General features: G+C 49.7%; 1 protein-coding gene across 1 annotated transcript; it reads right to left on the reverse strand.

Annotated features, from left to right (window-relative positions):
* Positions 1-19,142: 19,142 nt before the first annotated feature.
* Positions 19,143-21,492, reverse strand: LOC103634487 (phosphatidylinositol transfer protein 2). Its single transcript, NM_001428411.1, has 10 exons — positions 21,347-21,492; positions 21,194-21,224; positions 20,939-21,090; positions 20,643-20,734; positions 20,488-20,495; positions 20,295-20,366; positions 20,010-20,177; positions 19,835-19,930; positions 19,545-19,667; positions 19,143-19,419 (listed from the first exon to the last, which is right to left on the reverse strand). The coding sequence occupies exons 1-10, from the start codon at positions 21,364-21,366 to the stop codon at positions 19,339-19,341; spliced, it is 843 nt and encodes a 280-aa protein (NP_001415340.1). The 5' UTR covers positions 21,367-21,492; the 3' UTR covers positions 19,143-19,338.
* Positions 21,493-24,120: the final 2,628 nt, after the last annotated feature.

Consider the following 24,120-nt stretch of genomic DNA (forward strand, 5'->3'; position numbering starts at 1 on the left):
CCCAAAGATGCCCCGCAGTCCAGCCGCACATGGACGAGGACTCCGCAGCCAGACTCCGGTCGAGACGGCCGTAGTCAGCAGCAAGTGCACAACATCGCCAACCAGCATCCCGCTGCTGACCCCCCTCGCCGCCAGGAATATCCCCCAGGGCCACGGAAATGGAACTCGTGGCAGGGGCCGAGGGCGCGCGCAGCCGCCGCGCCGATTCTACTGCCTTTTTCACGGCGAAGACTGCGCCCACCAAACCAAAGACTGCCCCGAAATGAAGGCCACCAGAGACAGAATGGCACGGGCGCAGCCAGCCGACAACCCCAGAATTGTCGCGCACAACTACCAGCAACCCCCTCCACCATATATCCACGCCCCCGCTCCGCATCCACCGCACCACGCTTACCAACACCATCAGGAAGTACAAATCGTACCTCCTCCACCCCCACCTCCACACCAGCAACATCAAAACATCCCCCATGCCCCAAAGCAGGAAGACTTCGCCGATCAACCATATCGCGGAGTCATTCACATGATTACAGGGGGGTCAAGCACGGACTTCGACACCAAGCGGCAGAAGCGGGACCACTACCGCAGCATCAACCATGTCGCCGTCACTGGCCCAGTCGTGCAGACAAAGTGGTCCCACATACCGCTAACCTTCGACGCACGAGACGTCGACCTGCGCAGCGCCCCCCACATCGACGCCATGGTCATCAATTGCAGCTTGGCAGGCTGGGACTTACACAAAGTCCTAGTCGACAACGGCAGTCAGGCGGACATCATCTTCCTCCACGCCTTCGACCGCATGGGTATAAGCCACAGCCTGCTCAAGCCTCCGGACAACCCGTTGTATGGCTTCGGCGGCAAGGGCACCTTTCCCGTTGGCAAGATAGAGTTGCCCCTCTCCTTCGGTGTAGCACCCAATGCCCGAAGTGAGCAAGTAACCTTTGATATCGTGGACATGGTATATCCATACAACGCCATCATGGGCCGGGGCTCCATCAATAAGTTCGAAGCTGCCATCCACGGGCTGTACCTATGTATGAAGATACCAGGTCCGCTAGGCGCTATTACGGTCTACGGCAACCAGCAGACGGCGCGCAACATAGAGCGGGACTTCGTGCCTGGTCAGAGGAACGTGCACTGTCTCACGACCCAGCGCGAGGTCCCTACGCCCGCCAGCCCAACCGATAAACAGCACGACAAGGCACAGCTGCAGAGCCAAGATGGGACCAAGATTGTCCCCCTCGATCAGGCCACGCCCAAGCAGACAGTCACTATCAGCGAAGACCTTACATCACATGAAGAAGAGAAGCTTCTCTGCTGCCTGGCCAAGAATAAAGATGTCTTCGCCTGGTCCGCCCTCGACCTGGTCGGAGTCAGCCGATCCATAATTGAGCACAGTTTGGGAATTGACCCTTCGGTGCGACCAAAAAAGCAAAGGCTTCGCAAAATGTCCGACGAAAAGACAGAGGCCCCCAAGGCGGAGGTGCACCGCCTCCTAGAGGCTAAATTCATCGAGCCAGTGGCTTACCCCACGTGGCTCTCCAATGTTGTAATGGTGCAGAAAAAAAGTGGGAAATGGCGAATGTGCATAGACTTCACCAGTCTCAATAAGGCCTGCCCAAAGGACAATTTCCCGCTGCCACGGATCGACAAAATAGTCGATAGCGCGGCCGGATGCGAGGTCATGTCACTCCTCGACTGCTTCTCCGGCTATCACCAGATATACATGAAGGAGGAAGACAAGGCCAGCACCAGCTTCATAACACCCTTCGGCACTTATTGCTTCATCAGAATGCCGGAGGGACTCAAGAATGCCGGGTCCACCTTCTCCAGACTCACCAAAACAGTACTCGAAGGGCAGGTTAGCAGAAATATATTTACATATGTGGACGACATCGTCGTCGCCAGCAAGAATAAGGAGGACCATCTCGCCTACCTCGCCGAGACATTCGCGAGCATGCGAGACGCACGACTCCGCCTAAATCCGGAAAAGTGCGTCTTCGGTGTTCGCCAGGGCAAGATATTGGGCTACCTGGTATCACATCGCGGCATTGAGGCCAACCCAACCAAGATCCAGGCCATCATAAACATGACGCCTCCGCAGTCTGCCAGGGACGTCCAGCGTCTGACAGGCAGATTGGCCGCTCTCAACAGGTTCATCTCTAGGTCCGCCGAGCGAAGTCTCCCCTTTCTCAAAACACTCCGCGGTGCAAAAGACTTCGCCTGGGGACTGTAGCAGGCAGCGGCCTTCGCCTCACTGAAACAGTACCTGTCGGAGCTGGCAATCCTCACGAGCCCCGACTCCTCGCTCCCCCTATTGCTCTATGTCGCGGCTTCGCCGCACGCGGTCAGCGCGGCACTAGTGCAAGAGCAGACGGTTGAGGGTGCGGTCAGACAGTGCCCTGTTTACTATGTCTCCGAAGTACTGACACCGTCCAAGTGCAACATGACAGAGCTGGAGAAGATCGCCTACGCAGTCATTATGTCTTCGTGCAAGCTGTGCCATTACTTTGAAGCATTCAAGGTCCGAGTCACCTCAGACAGGGGACTCGGCGAACTATTCAGAAACCCGGAGGCATCGATGAGGATTGCCAAGTGGGCAGCCGAACTATCCGGCTACCACATCAGCTTCGAGCCCAGGACAGCCATCAAGTCACAGGTCCTGGCAGACTTCGTCGTCGACTGGACTGGGCCAATAACGCAGCCAGACCCGTCCACAGAGAAGGTTTGGACTATCCACTGCGACGGCGCATGGTGCCATGCGGGGGCAGGCGTCGCTGCAGTCGTCACCTCACCAGCCGAAGTCAAACACAGATATGCAGCACGCCTCAGCTTCGCTCTGGAATCCGACAGATGCACAAACAATATAGCAGAGTATGAAGCGGTTATCCTCGGCCTCCGCAAGCTAAGGGCCCTCGGAGTCACCACATGTATCATCAAAACAGACTCCAAGATAGTTGCCGGCCAGGTCGAGAAAGACTATGCAGCAAAAGACCCCGCGCTCATGCAATACCTCGCAGCCATCCGAAGTCTCGAGAGACAGTTCAAGGGATTCACCTTGCAGCATGTGGATAGGGCCAAGAACGAGGAGGCCGATGCATTGGCCAAGGCTGCCGCCAGGGGCGAGCCCTTGCCCTCCGACGTGTTCTTTCACACCATCGGCACGCCAGCCGTCCGAAGCCCCGAAGGGCTCCAAATAACTAATGATAGCGAGGGCCACCGTATAGTCAACCTAATCATGACCGAAGACTGGCGGGCACCAATAACCCTGTTCCTACAGGGGTACTATCATCCAGCCGACGTCAGTGAGGCCAAGCGCCTCAGACATCGAAGCCGGGACTTCGCACTGATTGAGGGCCAACTCTACAAGAAAGGGGTCAGTCAGCCAATGCTTAAGTGCGTCACCGAAACCGAAGGCATGCAGATCCTACGTGAAGTCCACAGTGGCACGTGCGGCTCGCACGCAGGACCAAGGGCCCTGGCTGCCAAGGTGATCCGCCAAGGGTTTTACTGGCCCGCAATGATCTGCGCCGCAAATCGGGTCACAAGGTCCTGCGAAGCCTGCCAGAAGTTTTCTCCTCGGTCAGGCAGCCCCTCGCAGTATACAAAGCTGATTGCCCATACATGGCCTCTCCAGCGCTGGGGCCTGGACATTGTCGGGCCCCTGCCCACCGCTCAGGGGAACCTCAAGTTCGCCTTCGTAGCCGTCGAATACTTCACCAAATGGATTGAAGTGAGGGCTGTTTCTACAATAACATCAAAGACTGCCCAAAAATTCTTCTGGCAAAACATTGTTTGCCGCTTCGGAGTACCGTCCGAGCTAACAGTTGACAACGGTAAGCAGTTTGACAGCCAAGATTTCAAGGATTTTTGTTTCTCCATCGGCACCAAGCTTGCCTTCGCTTCAGTCTATCACCCGCAGTCCAATGGGGTCGTGGAGCGCGCCAATGGGAAAATCTTCACAGCTGTCAAGAAGATGCTCCTCGATGAAAAAAAGGCAGATGGACCGATTTGTTACCGGAGGCAGTCTGGGCGCTAAACACAACTGAGTGCAGGGCGACTGGGTTCACTCCTTTCCGCCTTCTATACGGGTCGGAGGCCATGACCCCGCAAGAAATAAAGCATGGGTCCCCGCGTACAGTTCCGTCAGCCGTCCCCGACGTGGACGAGCCAACTTCAAAAGATCTCATTGACGGAGAGCGGGTCTTCGCCCTACAGGCCCTAAAAAAATACCAAGCCCAGACCAAAGCATGGCGCGACCACGCAGTCATCCCGAGGGAGTTCAGCGAAGGGGACCTCGTACTCGTCCGAACAGCTCGGACGGAGTCCAGGGGCAAGCTGGAGCCCAAGTGGGAGGGCCCCTTTATAGTCAAGACAAAAGCTTCCCCTAGCGCCTACAGGCTCACAACGCCAAACGGCGAGGACCTACAGCACTCCTGGAACATCGACAACCTTCGCAAATTTTTTGTTTGACTCATCGGGGCTGATTCTGCCCTTGTAATTCGCCAAAAACAATCTTGTACCGGCCCGCACTCTTTTCCTCCCGGGGGGTGAGGCTTTTAACGAGGCGGAGCCATGTAATATATGTGTGAAAAATCCCCCGCAAAAACATGCGTCGAAAAAAGATCGCGACGACGGTCTTCGACATTCGACCAATTCGAGGTCACCGCGAGGCTAAGCGCTAGCCACCCTCGCGTGCGACAAATCCGCGCAGAAGTCGCCTAAGGGTGCAGCCGGACTAAGCACAACAAGTGCGAAAAAACCGAAGTCTACTGCGTAGACTGTCCGCGCAGAAGTCGCCTAAGGGTGCAGCCGGACTAAGCACAACAAGTGCGAAAAAACCGAAGTCTACTGCGTAGACCGTCCGCGCAGAAGTCGCCTAAGGGTGCAGCCGGACTAAGCACAACAAGTGCGAAAAAACCGAAGTCTACTGCGTAGACCGTCCGCGCAGAAGTCGCCTAAGGGTGCAGCCGGACTAGCACAACAAGTGCGAAAAAACCCGAAGTCTATCGCAAAGACTCCGCGCAGAAGTCGCCTAAGGGTGCAGCCGGACTAGCACAACAAGTGCGAAAAAACCGAGGTCCACCGCGAAGACTGGCCGTGCAGAAGTCGCCAAAGGGTGCAGCCGGACTGGCACAACAAATCCAGAAACGACAACTCCAAACCATCCGCGCCAAGACCGACTACAATCACATCAGACAAAGTATACAACGCCTTCGCAGTTATAGACAAGCGAGGGCACACAACTACATCTCACAAGCCTCTACACATATACAAGCGAGGGCACCTCACTCTACATCGGCTCAACCTTAGGAATAATTCCCATCTCCCTATAATTAAATAACATTATCCTAAGCTCTTCACCCGCAAAAAGACTTCGTAGTTCCCCTTCACCTGTACTCTCGGCGGCCGGCGACGACAGCAGTTCCCGCCGGCCAACCCTACTCACACGAAGCCGAGCCCCCTCTGCCCCACTAACTCTACGCTTCGCAACCGCCCTTCGTCGTCGTCACCCGGTGCTAGGACCTGGCACATCTGCGTCCGCGGCATGCGGCGAAGCCTCCGCCTCAGCCACGTCCAAAGCCGCAAAGTAGTCCAAATCCTCCTCCGACGATTCCTTAGTCCACTCAACCGAGCTCCCAGAGTCAGCAAAATCAAAAGACTCAGATGCAGATCCACCACATTCATTACCACCTTCCGCGGTCGAAGCCGCCAAAAATTTAGTAGTAGCGGTTGCGTGCGCAGGCCCAAAATCTTGAACCTGCGCAGCAACCAAAATTCAGCAACATATACAAATTTCCCCAACCCTCTACACCCACTACACCACCTGCGAAGGCCCTGACGTTGCGGGAGCCTCCGTCGCTGGCTACGCCGTTGCTTCCGCCGTCGTTTCCGCCTCCGCCACGGGACCTTCAGCACTCGGCGCAGCAGCCGCGGGGGCATCAGGCGCGCCTTCGGCGACCTCTAGGGGGGGGCATCAGGCACGACTTCGCCGGCCGCAGCGGATGCGGAGGCATCCGATGCGTCTTCCGCGGTCTCCGGAGATGGCTCCAGGCCGACCCCGGGCACGGCCTTCGCCGGAGTCGGATCTGGGTCAGGCGGAACGTCGTTCAACGCCCCGAAGTCGTCCACCCTCTCGCCACGCGCCGCCTAAGACAAAGCACACAAAAAATTCACCACACACACAGTCCACAACCAACAAACGCCAAACAAACAAGCACATTACCTGAGCCCTCGCCGTCTCGGCCCGCTCCCTGACCACCTCGCGACCGTACGCACCCCACAGCCGGTCGTAGATGGCTCCGGCGGATTCCTTCACTACGGGGTCCTCAACCTTAAAGATATCTTGCTCGAAATCTTCATCGGCTTGGTCGAAGACCTCGAAGTGCCGACACCCTTTGCGGGAGAGCGCGTTCATCGCCCCCTCGCAGGTGACCAGGGAGGCATACGACATAAACCCCTCCACAACAGTGGGGAGCGTTTGCAATTCCTCCTGCACCCACTCTAGGCAGCGAAGTCCGGCCTCTCGTTCCGGCACTTCGAATTCACCGGTCCCCGCGCCCAGCTCACGGTATGTATCCATGAGCTGTTTGCGCGTCCGCTCTGCCTCCGCACGCACCACGGCCTCGGCCCTCTCCATGCGGCTCTCCAGGGCAGTGAGCCGCTCCTGCAGCTGCTCGGCGCGCTCCCTGGCAATATTGCCCTCCGCTCGCGCCAATTTGGCCTCCGCCTGCGCAGCCTTCTCCTTGGCGAGGGCATCGTTGGTCTCCCTCCTCTCCCCCGCCAGTTGGCGCCAGAGGTCAGCCTTCTCCTTCTCCAGTACGGCCACCTTGTCCGTCAGCTTACGGCACTTGCTGTCGGCGGCCGATTTTTCGCGGACGGCGTCGGTGTGTTGTGTCCGAAGTCTCTCGACTTCGGCAGACACAGCCGCCGTGAGGGCCCCCGACGCTGTACGGTCGGCGAAGTCAGCCACCTGCAGAGCACAAGTAAGGCCGCGGCCTAAGATTCAAAAAAAACACACCTCCTTCATCCGGCGGGACGCCTGGCTCAGCGCCTCCGTCACCTCCGCCAACCGGCGGGACGCAGCGCCCGCCTCGTCCCTGACAGCCGCGAAGGCCGATGCCTCGCCCCCGGCGCTAAGAGCCCCGCCCTTCGCCTTCGGCACCACGGCGGCCGTCGTGGTCGCCGCGGCAGGCGCAACTATAGCAAGTTGGCCTTCGTCCGACCCTGCGACATACCGACGAATAAATTATATCTACATATTAATAAAACAAAAAAAACAAACAAAGCGAAGCCAACGACTTACCAACAAGATAGTCGTCCACGCTAATGTTGGTGGCGAAGTCGGCGACGCGTTTGCCTGACAACGGCAACGCTTGGGCCGCCTTCGCGACCTCCGCCACTCCGCCGGCAGGCGGCACCACCTTTGCCGATTTGGAGCCCCCGGCGCCTGCCGTTGCCTCCGGCACCTTGCTAGATGCAGGGGCGCTCGACTTCGCCGGCAGCGGCGGCTTGCCTCCGCCGGGGGCCGCAGCCTTCGCACCCAACCGCTGCCTCTTCGGCCTGGCTTCAACAAGCCGGATGGCCGCCTGCCGCTTTTGTGCAGCTCCCTGGCGATCCTTGTCCATCACTGCCGACACAACAACATCAATATTCCGCCCGTAAGGAAAAACTCTCCATTTACGAACCATGCGAGATGTAAAAGAGTCTTCGTCGGCCGCGGGGGGATAGGAACATTCCTAGGCCAGCAGCCCCCGGTAACCTTCAGCATCCGAGCCGAAGACTCCCGGAGCTCGGGCGAAGACATCCTTTCCCCCGGGGCCGCGCATGTCCTCATCAACTCTCTAGCAAACCCATCGGAAACCCCAAGTCCTCTCATGGCAGTACCTAGTTTTCTCTTCTTAGAGGATGGGGCGGCCGCCGGCGCAGGTCGTCTTTAGTCTCCACCACCGGTTTCTTCCCCCGGCGGTCCGCGTCGTCTTGACTAGGATAGCCGTCATATGGCAGTTGGTTCAATTCGAAGACCCTATTCAGACGGTCATTCGACCCGTGGATCTCCCAGCTGCGCTGGCCCTCGGTCCTCGGCACATAACGCCCAACAATCCGCGCCGCCTCATCCTCAGCTTCACGCACGAAGGCGGTCGGATCACGGTTTCGCAGATTTCGCGCGAAGGCGGGACTCCGCACCATCTCTCCACCACGGAAAGGCATCTGGCGAGGGCATACTTCGCCCAGCGCCCAACCATGCGCCAAGGGCCATACCCCGTAAGCCACAAACTCTTCAACCAAGTCGCGCCCACTGCTCTGGCCGGCGGCACACCGAAGGGCCCCTTCGTCCACATCATCCTCCGCCACTTCAAAGGGCGGGTACGCCGAGTAAAAATAAGAGCACATCTCGGACACGGGAAGTCCCTCGTGGCCTTCGACGGTACCCTCAGCAACGTAAAACCAAAATTCATTCCAGTGGCCCCACTTGTTGCGGGCGCAAGGGACCAACTCGACTACTGGCATCGTGGTCTTGCCGGTCTTCGGCGTGAATGTGCAGGACCCAAACTGAGCAACTTCGTCCCCGATCATCCTCTTCTGCCAGTGTAAACAATAATGCTTCGCAAAAATTTCGACCGATGGCTGTCCGCCGTACGAAGTCGTCGCCCAGACATACTTCGACAGGGCCACCACGGCATTCGGCGTCAGCTGATGTATTTGCACGTTGAACCTGCGCAGGACTTCGCCAACAAACCGATGTGCAGGCAAGCGGAGATCGGCGGCGAAAAACGCCTCGAAAACAACCAACTCGCCCTCCGGCTCGGGAACTTTCTCCGTCCCCGGGGCACGGGCAACTCCGCCGCCGAAGTAGCCCAACCGCTGCAAATCCTCCACGCGGGCCGACGACATTCGCGACACGCCGAAATCAACAGAATCGCCGGCGCGCAACTCCTCCGGCATCAAACTGCTCAGCGTCTCCTCCGACGAGGCGGCGGCCGGCGGCGAGGAACCGGCCGGCGGCGTAGCGGCAGCGGAAGAAGAGGAAGACGGCATCGCTACGTACCGTCGGCGGCGGCGGGCAGTCTGCTTCACTCGCGCCAGATCTCCGGCGAACAAGAGCACGGCGGGCAGACGAGCAGCAAGACGGCGGACGGCTAGGGTTTTCGCGGAGCGCGGAAAGTAAAGTTCAAAAAGCGCCGGCCCCCGCCCCCTTTTATAGGCAGGGCGCGGCTCTTCGGGAAACCCGTAATCCAACAGAGCGCGGCGCTTCGGGAAACCCGCAATCCAACAGTACGCGGTCAATCAACGGTCACATCAAAAACCCCCGCGGAACCACTTCGAGCGAGGGCAGCGTCTCCGCCATCTAGCGACGTCTTCGGCACCAGGTGACTTTGTCGAACTGGTCCCTTGGAGGGCAAATGTTGGGGCGAAGGCATAGCCGCCACCCTCCGCTCGAAGTCCTCGCCGGTGCCGCTGGTCCGACGAAGACAAAACGGGGAGGGACACCCTTCGCCCGGTAGGACGCCAGACGAAGGCCTGCGACGAGGTCCTCCCACCGTGCGGCCTCGTCCAGTTCGGAGGCCCACGTACGATCCGGCCCATTGTAACGGGCCCTGCGTGGTTGCTGTGTGCTACGGGCCTCATTTGTAAAGGCATTCCTGTAATTACGGTCTGTAACCCTGCTTTATGGGAATATTTTGGGGATAACCTGGGTAGCTGAGGGCACATGCGTCCTTAACACAAGGCGCTGGGCGCTCAGGTACCTATAAATACCCCCGCACAGTGCCCGTGAGAGGCTAGATTAACAGAGCTATTGCCTCCTAGCACGTAACCCTGTTGTCACCACTGTTCACCCTTGTTGGCCTCCTTGCGTTTGAGAGCAAGTTCCAACACCAACGTCGACCACAAGTGTCTCATGGCAAAGGACGACAAAAGAAAGAAGGTTAAATCTAAATCCTCCACTAAATATGAATCCTCTAGTGATGATAATGCTAGTGATGAGGAGAATAATTTGCGTACCCTTTTTGCCAACCTTAACATGGAACAAAAGGAAAAATTAAATGAGCTAATTAGTGCCATCCATGAGAAGGATGATCTCTTGGACTCCCAAGAGGACTTCCTAATCAAGGAAAATAAAAAGCATGTTAAGGTTAAAAATGCTTATGCTCTACAAGTTGAAAATGTGAAAAATTGTCTAGTGAGCTAAGCACTTGCCATGAGACCATTGACAACCTTAGAAATGAAAATGCTAAATTACTTGCTAAGGTTGATTCCCATGTTTGTATTGATTCAATTTCCAATCCTAGAGATGATGATGTTGATTTGCTTGCTAGGATTGATGAATTGAATGATTCTCTTGCTAGCCTTAGAATAGAAAATGAAAATTTGATTGCTAAGGCTAAAGATTTTGATGTTTGCAATACTACCATTTCGGACCTTAGAACTAAGAATGATATGTTGCATGCTAAGGTTGTAGAACTAAAATCTTGCAAACCCTCTACATCTACCGTTGAGCACACTTCTATTTGTACTAGATGTAGAGATGTTGATATCAATGCTATTCATGATCACATGGCTTTAATTAAACAACAAAATGATCATATAGCAATATTAGATGCTAAAATTGCCGAGCATAACTTAGAAAATGAAAAGTTTAAATTTGCTAGAAGTATGCTCTATAATGGGAGACGCCCTGGCATCAAGGATGGCATTGGTTTCCAAAGGGGAGACAATGTCAAACTTAATGCCCCTCCTAAGAACTTGTCTAACTTTGTTAAGTGCAAGGCTCCCATGCCTCAGGATAACGAGGGTTACATTTTGTACCTTGCCGGCTATCCTGAGAACAAAATTAGGAAAATTCATTCTAGGAAGTCTCACTCTGGCCCTAATCATGCTTTTATGTACAAGGGTGAGACATCTAGCTCTAGGCAACCAACCCATGCCAAGTTGCCTAGAAAGAAAACTCCTAATGCATCAAATGATCATGATATTTCATTTAAAACTTTTGATGCATCTTATGTTTTGACTAACAAATCCGACAAGGTAGTTGCCAAGTTTGTTGGGGGCAAACACAAGGGCTTCAAGTCTTGTGTTTGGGTACCCAAAGTTCTTGTTTCTAATGCCAAAGGACCCAAAACCGTTTGGGTACCTAAAGTCAAGAACTAAAATTGTTTTGTAGGTTTATGCATCCGGGGGCTCAAGTTGGATACTCGACAGCGGGTGCACAAACCACATGACAGGGGAGAAGAAGATGTTCTCCTCATATGAGAAAAACCAAGATCCCCAACGAGCTATCACATTTGGGGATGGAAATCAAGGTTTGGTCAAAGGTTTGGGTAAAATTGCTATATCACCTGACCATACTATTTCCAATGTTTTTCTTGTAGATTCTTCGGATTAAAATTTGCTTTCCGTTTCGCAACTTTGTCAAATGGGCTACAACTGTCTATTTACTGATATAGGTGTCACTGTCTTTAGAAGAAGTGATGATTCAATAGCATTTAAGGGAGTGTTAGAGGGTCAGCTATACTTGGTAGATTTTGATAAAGCTGAACTCGACACTTGCTTAATTGCTAAGACTAACTTGGGTTGGCTCTGGCACCGCCGACTAGCCCATGTTGGAATGAAGAATCTTCATAAGCTTCTAAAGGGAGAACACATTTTAGGACTAACAAATGTTCATTTTGAGAAAGACAGGATTTGTAGCGCATGCCAAGCCGGGAAGCAAATTGGCACTCATCATCCACACAAGAACATCATGACAAGTGACAGGCCACTGGAGCTCCTACACATGGATTTATTCGGACCGATCGCTTACATAAGCATCGACGGGAGTAAGTACTGTCTAGTTATTGTGGAAGATTATTCTCGCTTCACTTGGGTGTTCTTTTTGCAGGAAAAATCTCATACCCAAGAGACCTTAAAGGGATTCTTGAGACGGGCTCAAAATGAGTTCGGCTTAAGGATCAAGAAAATTAGAAGCGACAATGGGACGGAGTTCAAGAACTCGCAAATTGAAGGCTTTCTTGAGGAAGAGGGCATCAAGCATGAGTTCTCTTTTCCCTACACACCACAACAAAATGGTGTAGTGGAGAGGAAGAATCGAACTCTATTGGACATGGCAAGAACCATGCTTGATGAGTACAAGACACCGGATCGGTTTTGGGCCGAGGCGGTCAACACCGCCTGCTACGCCATCAACCGGTTATATCTACACCGAATCCTCAAGAAGACATCCTATGAACTCCTAACCGGTAAAAAGCCCAATATTTCATATTTTAGAGTTTTTGGTAGCAAATGCTTTATTCTTGTTAAAAGAGGTAGAAAATCTAAATTTGCTCCTAAAACTGTAGAAGGCTTTTTACTAGGATATGACTCAAACACAAGGGCATATAGAGTCTTTAACAAGTCCTCAGGACTAGTTGAAGTTTCTTGTGACGTTGTGTTTGATGAGACTAACGGCTCTCAAGTAGAGCAAGTTGATCTTGATGAGATAAGTGAAGAACAGGCTCCATGCATAGCGCTAAGGAACATGTCCATTGGGGATGTGTGTCCTAAGGAATCCGAAGAGCCTCCACATGCACAAGATCAACCATCCTCCTCCACGCAAGCATCTCCACCAACTCAATTTGAGGACGAGGCTCAAGTTGATGAAGGAGAAAATCAAAGAGATGAGCCACCTCAAGATGACGGCAATGATCAAGGGGGAGATGCAAATGATGAAGACAAGGAGGATGAAGAACCAAGACCGCCACACCCAAGAGTCCACCAAGCAATTCAACGAGATCACCCCGTCGACACCATCCTCGGCGACATTCATAAGGGGGTAACTACTCGATCCCGGGTTGCACATTTTTGTGAGCATTACTCTTTTGTTTCCTCTATTGAGCCACACAAGGTAGAGGAAGCACTCCAAGATTCGGATTGGGTGATGGCGATGCAAGAGGAGCTCAACAACTTCACGAGGAACGAGGTATGGCATTTAGTTCCACGTCCTAACCAAAATGTTGTAGGAACCAAGTGGGTCTTCCGCAACAAGCAAGACGAGCATGGTGTGGTGACAAGGAACAAAGCTCGACTCGTGGCCAAGGGGTATTCACAAGTCGAAGGTTTGGATTTTGGTGAAACCTATGCACCCGTAGCTAGGCTTGAGTCAATTCGCATATTATTAGCCTATGCTACTTACCATGGCTTCAAGCTTTATCAAATGGACGTAAAGAGTGCCTTCCTCAATGGACCAATCAAAGAGGAGGTCTACGTTGAGCAACCTCCTGGCTTTGAAGATAGTGAGTACCCTAACCATGTTTATAGGCTCTCTAAGGCGCTTTATGGGCTCAAGCAAGCCCCAAGAGCATGGTATGAATGCCTTAGAGATTTCCTTATTGCTAATGGCTTCAAAGTCGGCAAGGCCGATCCTACTTTATTCACTAAAACTCTTGACAATGATTTGTTTGTATGCCAAATTTATGTTGATGATATTATATTTGGGTCTACTAACGAATCTACATGTGAAGAGTTTAGTAGGATCATGACACAGAAATTCGAGATGTCTATGATGGGGGAGTTGAAGTATTTTCTAGGATTCCAAGTCAAGCAACTCCAAGAGGGCACCTTCATTTGTCAAACAAAGTATACTCAAGACATTCTAACCAAGTTTGGAATGAAGGATGCCAAGCCCATCAAGACACCCATGGGAACCAATGGGCATCTCAACCTCGACACGGGAGGTAAATCCGTCGATCAAAAGGCATACCGATCGATGATTGGTTCATTGCTTTATTTATGTGCATCTCGACCGGACATTATGCTTTCCGTTTGCATGTGTGCAAGATTCCAATCCGACCCTAAGGAATCCCACCTTACGGCCGTAAAATGAATCTTGAGATATTTGGCTTATACTCCTAAGTTTGGGCTTTGGTACCCTCGGGGATCCACATTTGATTTGATTGGTTATTCGGATGCCGATTGGGCGGGTTGTAAGATTAATAGAAAGAGCACATCGGGGACTTGCCAGTTCTTGGGAAGATCCTTGGTGTCTTGGGCTTCAAAGAAGCAAAATTCAGTCGCTCTTTCTACCGCCAAAGCCGAGTACATTGCCGCAGGCCATTGTTGTGCGCAATTGCTTTGGATGAGGCAAACCCTGCGGGACTACGGTTACAAATTAACCAAAGTTCCTCTTATATGTGATAATGAGAGTGCAATCCGCATGGCGGATAATCCCGTTGAGCATAGTCGCACTAAACACATAGCCATTCGGTATCATTTTCTTAGGGATCACCAACAAAAGGGGGATATCGAGATTTCATACATTAACACTAAAGATCAATTAGCCGATATCTTTACCAAGCCACTTGATGAACAAACTTTTACCAAACTTAGGCATGAGCTCAATATTCTTGATTCTAGGAATTTCTTTTGCTAATTTGCACACATAGCTTATAAATATACCTTTGATCATGTCTCTTTTATATGCTATGACTAATGTGTTTTCAAGTATATTTCAAACCAAGTCATAGGTATATTGAAAGGGAATTGGAGTCTTCGGCGAAGACAAAGGCTTCCACTCCACTCTACTACTCATCCTTCGCCGTCGCTCCGCATCACTCTCCATCTTTGGTATAATCTTCACTTATATGTTTTCCTTGCCAAAGGGGAGAAAGTAGCTAGAACAGGCCTATACTTCATTCCAAGTATCCGTTTTTGGCGATTCATGCCAAAGGGGGAGAAAGTATTGGCCCAAAGCAAAAGGACCACACCACCACCCTAATTTTTTAAAAAATTAATGATTTTCAATTAGTAAGTTTCAAATTGGTATCTCTTTGTGTTCTAAAGGGGGAGCAAGTAGTATTTTCAAAACTTGATATCTCAAAACCCTCTTGAACACTAAGAGGAGGATTTCATTTAGGGGGAGTTTTGTTTAAGTCAAAGGAAAAGCATTTGAAACAGGGGGAGAATTTCAAATCCTGAAAATGCTTCGCAAAAAAAATCTTATTCATTTACCTTTGACTATTTTGAAAAGGATTTACAAAAATAATTTGCAAAAACAAAACATGTGGTGCAAGCGTGGTCCAAAATGTTAAAAATAAAGAAACAATCCATGCAAGAATTCTTATTGGCTCAATTCCAAGCAACCTTTGCACTTACATTATGCAAACTAGTTCAAATATGCACTTTTATATTTGCTTTGGTTTGTGTTGGCATCAATCACCAAAAAGGGGGAGATTGTAAGGGAATTAGGCTTACACCTACTTACTAATTGATTTTGGTGGTTGAATTGCCCAACACAAATAATTGGACTCACTAGTTTGCTCTAGATTATATGTTCTACAGGTGTCAAAGGTTCATCTACAACTATACTAAATCGACTGTCCGGAATACCATAGATTATTCCGGACAGGATAAGCTTTTTGGAAAAACAGGCCAAGCGCGGACCGTCCGGGCCCTTGCGGCGGACCGTCCGCGACACAAGGATGACCCTCGGACAGAACCAATGCAAAAATCCGAGTCTGCACTATGGACCGTCCGGAGGATAAGCGCGGACCGTCTGAGACCTCGCTCGGACCGTCTGGCCTCAGGCGCGGACCGTCCAGTAGGCAAGGATCCGAAAAACCCGAAGGTGACGGGTTCGGAAGAATGAATTATAGCGGCCTCGCGGACCGTCCGGGGTGCACGACCGGACCGTCCGCGACTGGGTCTGTCTGACATCTGACGACGCATTAAATGCAATATAGCCGTTGATATAGCCGTTACTGCTGTCCGTTGCATTTTCAGCCGTTGATCTACAGGGGCGGACCGTCCGGACCTGGAGGGCGGACTGTCCGCGCTCAGCAGAATGGAGTAACGGCTAGGAAGTGGTTGGTGGCTATAAATTCAACCCCAACCACCTCCATTCACTACACCCAAGCATTCCAACCTTCAACATTCAATACAAGAGCTAGCAATCCATTCCAAGACACATTCAAAGCCTCCATCTCTCCAAGTTTCACAATTGAGAAAAGAGATCATTAGTGATTAGTGACTTGAGAGAGAAAGTGATCCGTGTGTTATTTGTCGCTCTTGTCGCTTGGTTTTTGCAATCGTGCTTTCTTTCAATCTTCATTGCGATCAAACTCACTTGTAATTGAGGCAAGAGACACCAATCTTGTGGTGGTCCTTGTGGGAACTTTGTGTTCCAAGCATTTAAGAAGAGAAAGCTCACTCGGTCCGAGGGACCGTTTGAGAGAGGGAAAGGGTTGAAAAGAGACCCGGCCTTTGTGGCCTGCTCAACGGGGAGTAGGTTTGAGAGAACCGAACCTCGGTAAAACAAATCCGCGTGTCTCACTTCATTATTCGCTTGCGATTTGTTTTGCGCCCTCTCTCGCGGACTCTATTATATTTCTAACGCTAACCCGGCTTGTAGTTGTGTTTATATTTGTAAATTTCAGTTTCGCCCTATTCACCCCCCCCCCTCTAGGCGACTTTCAATTATGAAACATTTTCTTATAACAATATAAGACACATTTTGTATATAAGTTATTATGTTATTATATGTTCCCGTTGCAACACACAGACACTCACCTATGACTATGAAAATTACGACACTGACTTTAAAAAACGTCAATAGAATCACACGTGCCCTTCTATGGGACCAAAAAGTAGGATATTGTTAGGAAATTTTGTTTGAACAGATTTAACTGATATTTTGGGTTTATGATTTTGCTCCATTTAGAAGATACTCCTGCCTTATGTCTGTAGTGCGAATGTCATATTTACCTCCGTAATTTTAGCTGAGGTGGATCCCTTCCTATATTTTTCTCTGCTCTGTTTCCTTGAATGTGTGGATCTCTTTCCTTTCCAACTTTCTCTATTGATGGAACTATGGAAGGTGGAAATCAGCAGTGTCCTCATCGGCTATAAATGTAGCCACACCCCCAGTTTCTATCTGCTCTCCCTCTTTTCGCGCCTCCAGAATTTGTCACCTATCACAAAAAATTAAGATCGCATTGTAGAGTGCATGTGTTGGTTCTCTTCTTCCTCACACCAACACCAACGCCGGACAGAGGCCGGCAACAGCAGCGACATCGCATATCTGTCTCTTTCCTTCTTACTCTCTCTCTCTCCCTGCATGGAGTCTGGCTCTGCTGTTAAACTGTTTGGATCACTAGATTGGTAGGATAAAACTGAGTGAAGTTCAGTCACAAACTTGGCTTTGTTCTTATTCTTCATACCGATTTATGTTAGTACCGTTACTATCTGTCTGCTTGAGTAATAACAACATACTGTATGGCACTAAATCATTTGGTGGAGAACTGAAATGCGTGAACTTGAAAACGGCCTCGAACTAGGCTGCCTGTATATGCGTGGAGACATATACAATACATTATATTTAGCGAGGGCGTGATTTTAGCTTTTGTCTCCGTGTCTTGTTTTTACCAAGAGAGCAAGTTATGCTACTATATTTAGCAAAAGCTATCAGAAGAGAGTATAGCACATACTCAAATTGCCTGTTTTCTCACCATGGACGAGCCAAAAAATAGTTACCTGAATATTAATTTTTGAAACAAAGAAATCAATACAAACAAATCAGCATCAGTTATAAACGAGCTTTTAGGCTGGTGATTACACGTGGAGTGGCAATAGCAGTACAATTGAACATATAGAAATGTATGGTGGATTATTGAATTGCGTGGACTTGGAAACGGCCTCGAACCAGGCTGCCTGTATATGCGTGGAGAGGAACCCGCGAGGCTGTTCGGCGGAGCTTTACCAAGCTAACGGGGATCAGTGCACCGACTCCCATTACCATGTGTACGTGTGTTTGCGTGCTGCTACGACGATTACTTTCACGCACGCGCACATAGAAAACACGATGCTACCACTCCATATGACTCTAAGATGTTTTGACATGGCTGTTCGGCTGCTTGCCAATAAAAAGTCACGTGGGCCGAAAGGAGAAATCATAAATAATAGAAAGCATTATATAGACATGCGTTTCTGGGTAAGTTTGTTTCCAATCATTAATGTATTAATATATAGTATCTACATCTAATCCTCATGTGGACATGTATATATGTTGTCCAGAGAATGGTTGGTTTTGGTAAACTTCCAAAGTACCATCAGGATCCTACAGCAGAAGAGTTAGCCAAAACACTCGATTGTTGGCCATCAATGAATTATTATATCACGGGTTGTAGATATGTAAGTATGTGTTCATTTCGAATGTATTTATAAAGGACAGTTCTTTGCAATCCTAATGACTGATATTTTGCAGGTTCTTATGCCATGAAAATTCAACGGATGTCACACCCTTTTTCGTAATAGATCATGTTAAAAAGCATGTGACTTTTATCAACTTTACACTGACTCAAGATTGGTGTAAACACATGCCACACAAGAGGTTTGCGGAAGCGATTATCATGACCTCAAAGAAATATAAGATTGCTTACAACAAGAAACGTTCTGGATGAGCGGAGGATATATTTAAGTGGGAACATACAATTCAGACTGGTGTTCCAATTGACTTAAGAGAGTATTTTCTTCGTACCACCTTCTCAGCAGTTTAATTTTTTTTATGATAATCATTGTATAAAACATAGTTGTCTAAACATTATTCTATAGGTTTAATACCAGCTACCTTATTCTACAAGCTATGACCATGTGGGGGAATAACAGACGAATGAAATTTGTTGGGGGTGAGTGTAGTACGTTCGTTTTATGTTCAAAACATACATTCCAGCTACATCGTTTTGTTTTCTTATGTCTTTGTCTGTAGAATGCAAAGATTCTTCCAAGGAACTTTGTGATTGATCTGTTAAGTTATGAGGATAATTCGTGCCGATATGCCATCCCTGCAAACATACAACAGAGACTTATCGATATCGCTAAAAAGGATTAGCTGATTAGTGTACGGTTGTCGACACATTTATCTGTAATTAAAAATTCTAAATTAACTTTTTAGAAATAATTTGTGTGACAATGATAATGTTTTCCACACGGATTTTGCATATTATAGTGATGTTTGTCGTTCCGTATCAATGTTTTATACAAATGTTTTACTTCTGTCGCAACGCACGGGAACATACATGTAACAATATAACACACATATGTACATAAGTTATTGTGTTATTATACGGTTCCGTTGCAACGCACGGGCACTCACCTAATAAAAGATAGAAATAGAATGCAGGAAGCAGTGAAATAATACTATTTGCACGAGCTAGCTTGCTAGTTTTAGGGGGTTAAAGACAAACCACAGATGGCTGCCTTCATTGTACTCCTATATAGATACATACAGCGATGCATATTTTCTTCAGTTAATTGTGGACACATTACACTTGCACATGCCTAATCTGTGACATGTTTGATGCCCCACGGCCACTAGCTCCCCACGGCCACTAGCTCGTCTTTGAGCGTCTTCGTGTTGCCCTCGTGCTTATTGCTCCCGGCCTTCTTCAGCGTCTGCGACGAAGCAACGCGTCAGCTAATTCGTCAGAGGTTGCATCAGACGCTAATTAAGTATGTTGAGCTAGGCACGGCGCGCGGGACAACGACGTGCACGTGCTAAGAGAGACAGAGACACTGACCTTCTTGAGCAGCATGTCCGTCTGCCGCTCCATCTCGCGGATCTGCTCCACGGTCATGCCGTACCACTCGTCGATCCACGCGAAGCACAGCCGGTGGCATGCCAAGAACAACGCCCTCTCCCCCTGCATGCGTCAACGAAACGCACGGCGCGCATTAGCTTCTGGTTCGTCTCAACGACGAAGGGAGGAGGAGAGATCTCTGAACTTGTGGCAATCTATCACTATCAGCAGTATTCAGCAGGGCGGCGTTATATACTTATATATCTATATCTGCGTGACTGCGTACGTACCGCAATGATGCAGTCTTCCAGGCGTTCGCCGAGGCCCCATATGGGAGCGTCCATGGTCACCAGCTTGTACGTGGTCATCACCGGATGGCACGAGTCCTGAAGAGAACAGCATATGTCCATTGGGCATTGGCACATACGAATTGAAAAAAAAAAATCTGTGTTGCTTGCTCCGTACCATCCATCCCTTGAGAAGAGGGCCTCGTTCTGTCCGCTGTGACTTGAAGGCAGTCAGGTCGACGCTCGGAGCGCCGATCGCCTTGCTCCAGTAGTCCCGCGACACGGAAGCGATGTCGATGATCTCGACTTCTCTCGCGGCTAACTGCTCGCCGCTCAAACCGTGCGCCTGTATGCACGCACATTAGCTAGCACGCTCTTATTGATGACCTTCTCATTTTTTTTCTTTCTTTCCTGACAGTGGATTCTAAAGAAGAAAAAAAATTGATGGTCAAAGAGAACTGACATTTTCAGAGCAACCGTTGTCGGGCCTGGTGACAGTGTCAATGGTGAGTGAGCACTTGCTGAAGAGCGGGCACTGGTGGTGACAAATAAAAATGGCAAACGAAGGAGAGAGAGAGAGCCAAATTAGTGACTGGAGCAGGTGTTCAGTTACCAAACCAAAGCAGGGTCAGGTTCTAGGTAGCGCTTCTGAATACCTTGATCACTAGCGTGCGGGCGAGTCAGAATGGATGGAACCCGCGCCGCCGTTCATGGAAACACAATGGGGGACAAGTTGAGAGAACATTCTCAGCCACTGGAATATTTACATTTCATTACATTACAGAGTCTGTCCAAAGGGAAAACTGCTAACCTGTTCTGCTCTTTGGAAACGCACACCACGAGTCCTCGTGCACCGCGAGGGCGCTGGCAGGTGCAAAGCCCTTCATCCATGACGGAATCTTGCTGCACATAATCTGACTTTTTAAGTCAAGGTTCCTTATACAATTTTGGTATAAAAAAAACAAGCATTCATGTATTCGATAGAAGCCTGATCGAGTAATTATGCTTCTGAAACAGCTTTAGATTCATTTATATATATAAAACTGTACAAAGTAGGTAAAAAAAATACGTGTATCTGTGCATCGCATCGAGTGATAAAAACCAAACCTTTGCAGATGATAAACTTTGGAAGTGAAGTGGCCCTTGCCAAGCTTGGCATCCTCGTGGAACGGGGCCTGCTGCAGCACCTCCACGCCCTCCTTGCTGTTGGTGTTCTGCTGCTCCATCTTCATGATGGTGTAGCTCAGCCCTATCTCGTACTGGCGACGAGGATGATTGCTTTGTGTCAGTTCGTTTTATTTGCCGACGACCCAATTACTACTCCAGAACGCAAAAGCTAGCATCATATTCATACGTACGTACCTCTTCCATGGACATGGGCATGACGATCCGGCTTTCGTCGCGCGAGATTCGAGTCAAGGTATATACGCGCAAATCCATACAGCAAAATTCAAACGCGGGTACCAAAATTAAACACTGCTGACACAACACAAGAACTTCGAGGGGGGAGGATACAACTCTTTGATCTGAACCATGGCGGAAGCAGGAGTACCAAGGCAAGCAAGGCCGATCGACAAGTTGGATGGTTTCCTGAGTTGAGGGAGGGAGGCCTTTGCCTGTTCTCCTGTTGTTTTTTTGTTTGTTGCTTGATGAAGAAAGGCAATGGACGTAGCGAAACGAAAGAACGATTTCTAGTCTCCAAGCTTTCTTACGCAACTCCCCTCCTGTAGATGTGGAATCCTATATATTCTCCTAGCTAGCCTAGCATATACTCCCTCCGTTTCTTTTTAGTTGTCGCTGAATAATTTAATTTTGCACTATCAGCGACAACTAAAATGAAACGGAGGGAGTAAATTGCACGCGCAACACGTACTCGCACACAAGTTCAGACTTGGGAACCGGTGAAACGGAACGGATTTTTATTATCCTCCGAGTGCTGAACCGAAGTTTAGTTTTAGGAGGACGGACGTGCAAAAGAACCCCCTGTCTACATCGAACGTACGAGCTGTTGAACTATGAGCCTGTGAGCCAGGTGGGCAGTTTACGAACGTCACCGGCTACCTCTACTACCTTTACGAAGACGTATCTGGCAGTTGATGGAAAAGGGTAGATGCCGGCATCCACCCGGCCGTCCACACGCCTCCTTTCGGGCCTTTCGCCAGGGGGAGAACACTTGGCCAGGAGGAATTTATGCCTTGCAGTTCAACTGTTGGTTGCCTGATCTAGTGGCCCGAGTTCGTTGCAACAGCCAACAACAGGGACCGTCGACTCGCGGAACAGGCTTCAGCTCACGGCTTGTGAAATAGCAGCCAGAAAGCGAACGAACTATATAGTGGTGTTAAATGGTCGTTGTATTTTTTTTTATGGATGCCTTTGGAAACTAAGTTCAGCTCCCAAACCGACACCATTTCTTCGTAAGGTGCCATGGCCAGAAGATTCTAGTGGATATTCCGTAATATACCAGTGGTTGGTTCTTGTACCATTTTTTGCGTACTTCCATGCATGTGCTCCTCTCTATCACGTAATCGTGACTTATGGGACAGCTAATTGCCCACTACCCTTCTACCTCTCATTCTTTAACACAACTTATATCTTTCCACCACCGGCCCGCGTAGATTTTTTAAACCACTTTAACAAACCACAACTATGTCAACGTTATCCAACAGACCAGGATGCTCGATTTCACGTTTGCATATAATATTTGATTGCACATTAGTAGTTGCTGACTAATGGTAACGATTACTGTGCAATGAGGCATTATATCCACGATTTTATAGAGCGAGGGTGGACGCGTAGCGCGCAGGGGATGCATGACAATTTTTCGTACTTTTACTTTATAATAATAGTAGTGGATGATGAAGTTGCCAAAATGAGATCCGAGGCCGGAGCAGTACTTCCCATTGCCCCATAACGGGTGAACGGGCCCATATCGGCTACTGGGCTTTGTGAGCTCACAGATAAATAACACACGGCCTTATACTTTCGCTCTTTGCTCAAACCCAATTAGTGTCACTCACCCTGCTGAACAAAGCACCGTCACTGCTGCCATTGTGGTAGGCTGGTAGCCCGTAGCCCATGCCCGCCTTCTGACTACCCGGCATTTGGCGTTTGGCGTTTGGCGCTGTTGCTTGTTCACCTTGTTGGGTGGGTGTTGACGTTTAATGGCTAGTTTGGAAACTCTAATTCTCTTTGGGATGAGATTAAATGAAATTAAGGTAGAAATTAGTTCATTTTTTTTCAAATCTCCTGTTGAATAATTAGACAAATTCCAGATTAAATTCCGAATATAAATCATGACCAAATCAGAAGAACTGAAATAAAACGCCAAATCAGATGATGCGTACTGATTAGACATACTGATAGATGGCGCGCGCCGGAATCAGCAGGGTCGACGATGTCGAAGCAGCGAAATCAGCAGGGTCGACGAGACAGAAGATCACGAGCAGTCGCGTGAAGACGCTTCCCAAAAACCTTATTCGCCCTCTCCCGGTGCAGGATCTAGAAGACGAAGGGTTCCGGAGACCTGCTCTCCTGATCGTAGATGCACGTCTGCGGTCGGGACGAAGGGAACTAGAAGACGGCTCAGCTATGAAGAGAGGCGAAAGCGAAACTGGGATGATCTGGAGGCTGGCTGCCGGGCTCCTTTTATAGGGCCGAGTCCGCGACCCCTGATCTTATCCGCCCACGAAAATCTCGCGTTCAGTTGAGATTTTATAGCGATCGGTTAGGATAAGCGTAACAGCCAAGTAACCAAAAAATCAAACGACAAAAGGAAGTCGCGCCCCCGCAAGGCTAGGGGCCGGATTTCGGCGGACCATTCACGCGCATGTCGTGCGCCCGCGCCCTTCGCCCCGCCCCGCCCAGGCCAGGCGAGCGAGCGCGCGCGTGTGGCTCTCCACACTATCTCCTCTCATCCATGACTTGGTGAGTGAGTGTGGCTTCCATATTTAAGCTAGCTCTACTCCACTAGAACTAGCAATATGGTGCTATTGGTTCCACCTATTCCCCTAGCCATACACTTATATGGGCTTTTGAGATTTTCCTGGGATTTATTTGAATTTCTTAACTGGGCCTAGCCCATAAATCCTAACAATCCCCCACCAGATTTCAAATGTCCATCTGCAGTTTTCGCCACTGTTCAATACTGTTTAATATACTAGTTTTTCAGCAGAGACTGTTAAGTTGAACTTCCTCCTAGAACTCCAAGCTACACCAACCCACAACTTGAACAATGGACTATGCCTTAAATTGCAAGTTTTGCGTGAATGGGTTTCACATGACGTCATGAC

The sequence above is a fragment of the Zea mays genome, chromosome 1 (genome assembly GCF_902167145.1).
Source record: "Zea mays cultivar B73 chromosome 1, Zm-B73-REFERENCE-NAM-5.0, whole genome shotgun sequence".
In the NCBI taxonomy this organism is placed as follows: Eukaryota; Viridiplantae; Streptophyta; class Magnoliopsida; order Poales; family Poaceae; genus Zea; species Zea mays.